General features: G+C 54.3%; 1 protein-coding gene across 1 annotated transcript in view; it reads left to right on the top strand.

Annotated features, from left to right (window-relative positions):
- Positions 1-425: 425 nt before the first annotated feature.
- trib1 (tribbles pseudokinase 1) overlaps positions 426-5,363 on the top strand; it is a 6,808-nt gene continuing 1,870 nt past the window's right edge. Inside the window, exons 1-3 of the mRNA XM_061665076.1 lie at positions 426-967; positions 1,933-2,225; positions 4,710-5,363. The exon at positions 4,710-5,363 is cut by the window's right edge and continues 1,870 nt beyond it. Coding sequence (XP_061521060.1) covers positions 662-967; positions 1,933-2,225; positions 4,710-5,163 — 1,053 coding nt within the window. The 5' untranslated portion in view covers positions 426-661 and the 3' untranslated portion in view covers positions 5,164-5,363. The remainder of the gene's footprint in view (positions 968-1,932; positions 2,226-4,709) is intronic.

Below are 5,363 nucleotides of genomic sequence, written 5' to 3' on the forward strand. Positions count from 1 at the left end.
TTAAAATCGAAATAATATTAAAGTAAAAAAATACAATTTTAACATTTTATTTGACTTTTGACAAAAACATGACCCAAGATCAAATCTAATTAAAAATGTAAATCAAAAGTAAATAGAACACTAAATGATGACTAAAAATAACAAACAAAAGAAAAATACAAAATTGTAAATGCAAAAATTTAAATTCATGGCAATTGTAATGAGTGTCAATTATTCACAAGTTTTCGCAGTCGTGGGGGGTCAAATGTGCTTTATTGCCATTACTTAACTGCAACGTAACCAGTGTACAGTATATTAGGGTCAGCCAGGTCGAGAGAGAGAGAGAGAGAGAGAGAGAGAGAGAGAGAGAGAGAGAAAGAGAGAGAGAGAGAGCGAGAGAGAGAGAGAGAGAGAGAGAGAGCGAGGAGGCGGAGCTTGCGACTTGAGTGAGGTAAGGCGTTCATCGTCCCCTCTCACTCACTCGCCGCCTCTCTCTCGGGCCGTGAGGCGCTCTCTACCCTCCACCTCAAAGCTTCTCACCCCCCGTTAAAAAAAATAACCAAAAAACAACAACAACAACAACAACAACTCGGAATTAGCAGCAGCCTGCGGCGCAAATGGATAGCGAGAAGGCGGTACTGTAAACCAACCCAGCGACCTCCACCTCCACTCACAAGCCGGGATGAGCGTCCCGTGGAGCGGCGCTGCGCCCGCCTGCGTGCGCCCGGCCGGGGCGGCGCACAAGCGGCTCGACTCGGACTCGGAGGCGCCGCGGCCTCCGGCCAAGCGCGCCCGGAGGCTGAGCAGCGAAACCGGGGACGCGCACGGAGGACTCCTCGGCACGGCGGCGACCGCGACCGCGACCGCCGTCACGCAGCGGGGACCCTCCAGGATCGGGCCGTTCCTGCTGGTGCCCGCCGCGGCCGAGCGCGACGGCGTCCACTGCCGCGCCGTGCACGTCCACACCGGCGACGAGCTCCTGTGCAAGGTAACGCGCAGGCGCGCGCGCGCGCGCGGCCGGCGCCCGTTGTGCAACCGACGGCCCTCTCAGCCATGAATGGCGGTTGCTCAACTCGCTGTTCTCTCGACGTTGTCACGCGAAGCGCTCATGCGTCAGCGCCACGCAACGCCGTCGCCTCACTGCGGCGCACGTCACGTTGTGACACCGCGGAAACGCGAACATGTTTGCCGCGAGATGGTCACGATAAAACACACATGCGCGCGCACACTTTGAGCCCCGCGGGCCTCCGTGTTGCTTATTACAGATCATGCTTTACGCGCTGGTGACTCACGTGTCCGCTTGCAAAAAATATTGATTGATTTATTTATTGATTTAAAAAGGCTCAATGTAAACTCGCCCGATTTTTCCAAAAGCGATGCCAAATTCGCATGCTTGCTTGCTTGCGCCGGTCATCGCAACGAGACAGCAAGCGGTGTCGAAAAAGCCGCAAAACCGGCGTTAAGCCTGGGGATCGGCCCAAAATGGCCGACTTCCCGTCGGTTTCCGGGCATGGGTTCTTGAGCCGTTTTCGCGCATCTCGTCGCAATAGACGCGTTCGGCCAATTTCGTGTTGATCCGTGAAACCGATGCGGGCGGGGGGCTATTTTTTGTCTAACTTTCAAAATCCTCGAGCCGATCGTCGAACTTGGGACTTTGCGCAAAATGGCCGACTTCCCGTTGGACTTCGGCCGTGGGTTCTTGAGACATTTTCTCCGTGCGTCCTGTCATGACAGACATGTTCAGCCAATTTCGTGTTGGTCGGTGTCAGGGGTCAAATTGTTCCTAACTTTCAAAAACCTTGGAGTTTGCCCAAAATGGCTGCTCCAAACTGCTTCCTGTTGGTTTCCCGACATCCTGGCACGGCAGACGTGCGTCCGTTTTGAGAACTTTCTAAATCCTCAAAACGCTCAGTCAAACTGGAATTTGACCACTTCCTGTTTACTTTCACTCAGGTGTTCAGCATGGCGGACTACCAGCGGAAGATCCGAGCCTACTGGGCGGCGCCGCCCCACCCGGGCGTGTCGGCCGTCCGGGAGGTGATCCTGGGCGAGCGCGAGGCCTACGTCTTCCTGGATCGGGACTTCGGCGACATGCACGCGCTGGTGAAGAGCCGACGGCGGCTGGACGAGGCGCGGGCGCGGCCGCTCTTCCGGCAGATGGCGCGGGCGGTGGCGCACTGCCACCTGGCGGGCGTCGTGCTGGGCGACCTCAAGCTGCGCAAGTTTGTCTTCGCCGACGAAAACAGGTTCGATTCGGAATCCCGATACGAGAGCATTTTTAAAGAGAAGCTCGCTGGGTTTTCGGTGACCCGCTCAGCGCGTTCACATCGTTGTCGGGTTACAATTTCCTTCACTGGGGCGCTCGTGTTTTTATCGCAGTTTGTTTGATCATTGGTGAGATTACACAACTGCGAAAACAAGGGACGATGACAAAACCCTTCCGAAGACTGCGGCAAAGGACAAACTTTCAAAGCGAACGGCGATCTGAACGGAGGCACCGATTCGTCGTTTTCTTTCATTTCTCCGCGAAAAAGACGCGCAAGTGCGTTCGTCCAGTTTGCCCTTGACGGAGGTCAGACTTGAAGTCTTCTCCCCCCCGTCGGGGATGGTGCAGGGGTACCTAATGAAGTGTCTCAACAACTGAAGTAAAGTGTTAACCGATGCTAGCGGCTAATGCTAACTACCGAAGCAAATTATACGTCCACCAAATTGCTTTTCCTGGTTGCGTGGTGTTCCCCCCCCCCCCCCCACTGCGATGGTGCAGGGGTACCTAATGAAGCGTCCCAGAGAAGAAACATGGCGGCAGACGCTCTCCACAGGCCGTCCGTGTGTGGTGTGTGTGGGCGCACGTCGAGTAGGAGGTTCTGTACTTGTGGAGGCACATTTTCATGCCCGTCTTCCACCATTCTGTTGTACTCCGAGCTCGGTGGGCGTTTGTGCGCGGCGAAGCCGCCAGACGACGAGGCCCGGCTCACGAGACCGCCGTCCCCCTTGCGTGAATTCCTCATGAATTATGAATCCGTGCTATCGTGTGTCCAAATGCTTCCGTTCGCACAGGATGGCGCAACGCATGAATGAGTTGAATTGCAATAGTTTTCGGGGAAGGAACGCGCACGAATCCCCCCAGCTGGAGAAACAATTTGTTGCCTCTTGGACTCGCTGTAAATGGAGGTCACGGCAGACAAACGCGAACAGACAGCGAGAGACGCGACTCCTCTCGATATCTACGAGTCTGCAGAGCGATGAGTCACACGGTGCGCGCACACACACACACAAAAGGGGGGCTAGTGGGCTGCATGCCAGATTCTTTCTTTTTTTTTCTTTTGCTCGTCGTCGGCTCCGATCTGCGAGAAAAAGCTCAGTTGTGAGCTCGGGTGTCGCTCGTTTGCGAGCGTTGAACCCGGAGAGTTGGCGTCAAGTGGTGTTTTGAGACCGCGTCGCAGTGAAACTGCGCCTGTGGCCACAAAATTGAACAGAGAAGGACAGGGAGGGTCGGCAGGAACAGGAAGTCAAACAAACCGAGGGAATATACTAAACTGCACAGACGACAAAGTGCGATTCATCAAAGAACTGAATACCAAGCCAAATGTTAGCTTGTGCTAGCATGCAACGGCTTTTGGTGATCGTCCAAATTAGCAAGTTACGCTTGACCGGATGTTTCGTTGGCAACTTGTGGCAAAGGGCTGCGTTGCCCCAAAATGGCAGAAAAAGGACAGGGAGGACTTCATCCGGACGAGATAAGTCAGCCGAGGAGCGGGTGACTCGTGGCGAAGGGAGCGGAGGCCATCCCGCATCTGGGTCCCGCGCTCCCGCCGCCAGCCGGCCAGCCATCCCGTAATTACCCGCAAATGGCAGTGACGCACAGGAAGGCCGAGCCGGCGCGGAGCCCGAGCGGCGGGCGCTCATTATTCCCCGACTGGCCTTCCAGCTGCACTGGCGCGTTTGTGTGCGCGCGCGGGTTGCATCACAGCCCGATGGTGGCGCCGATTCCGACTTTTTCGAGGACGACGCGTTAAGGGATGAACCAGGGTGTTGTTGTTTTTCATGTCGGATGGCGTCGGCGCGTCTCACGTGACTGGCCCGGCCGGAATGCCAGATTTGTATCATTAATAATGATAATAACGGAGGCAGGCGATGTAGCGCGTTTCACGATACTCAATGTCTCTTTACAGAAAATAAGTGAGTCACTCGGAATAGGTCAGGAATTTGGATTATAAATGTTGATGCTTTACTCCGAAGTTGTTTACTGCTCTGTATTTGATAGAAAAGCAACAGGAAGTCAGGAGCATGAAGGAAATATCAATGGAACAGGAAGTCGGTCACGCCAAGGAAACAATTTCACGAGGGTCACTACTCTGTATTAAATGTAAAAAGAGCAGGGAGTCATGAAGTTTGTTTGCTCGTCTCCATTCTGCAAAGAAGTCATTACGCCCTTAAAAAAGCAAAGCACATCTCATCAGTGAAAAGGAGGATTTTATTTATTTATTTTATTAATTTTTTAGCCGAACAACGGAGGATAAGTTCCCCCAAAAAACTGCAAAGAGGCAAATAAACGCATGCCTAACTACAAATATTCGGGTATTAAATGTATCCAAATGTTCTCACCAACTACTTGGTCTAACGGGGCAATTCCCAACTTGCCCCCACATACGCACACAACAGCTATTTATTATTCAACATCGCCATGGTAATGCTGACCCGTCTTGTTTTGTTTTTTGCGTTCCCGCCAGGACCCAAGTGCGACTGGAGAGCTTGGAGGACTGCCGCGTCCTGGAGGACCCGCGGGACGACGCCATGTGCGACACCCACGGCTGCCCCGCCTACGTCAGCCCGGAGATCCTCAGCGGGGCGGCGCCCTACTCGGGCAAGATGGCCGACATGTGGAGCCTGGGCGTGGTGCTGTACACCATGCTGGCGGGCCGCTACCCTTTCCACGACGCCGACCCGGCCGCGCTGTTCTCCAAGATCCGCCGGGGACACTGTTGCCTACCCGAGGGAATCTCGCCCGGGGCCCGCTGCCTGGTCCAGAGCCTTCTGAGGAAGGAGCCCGGAGAGAGACTCACGGCTTCCGAATTACTGGCGCACCCGTGGTTCCGACGCCAGACGGCGGAATGCAGCCCGGCAGAGCAGACGGTGCCGTCTTTTGACGTGGAGGACGACGACGACGACCATCTGCTCTGCTGACCAAGAATGGACCCACCTGTGTACAGTGAACCCCCACTATCGGCGGGGATAAGGAAAATCTGCAAGTAATTGGCGCCCGGCCCCGAAGGGGTTAGTAATGGAGTACGGATGCGGCAAAGCACTTAAAACAGAGAGGATCATAAACTATCAACACCATACTTCTAGCATGAACACAATCATGTAACATCAATAGTATTAGC

This window comes from Phycodurus eques, chromosome 20, assembly GCF_024500275.1.
Source record: "Phycodurus eques isolate BA_2022a chromosome 20, UOR_Pequ_1.1, whole genome shotgun sequence".
In the NCBI taxonomy this organism is placed as follows: Eukaryota; Metazoa; Chordata; class Actinopteri; order Syngnathiformes; family Syngnathidae; genus Phycodurus; species Phycodurus eques.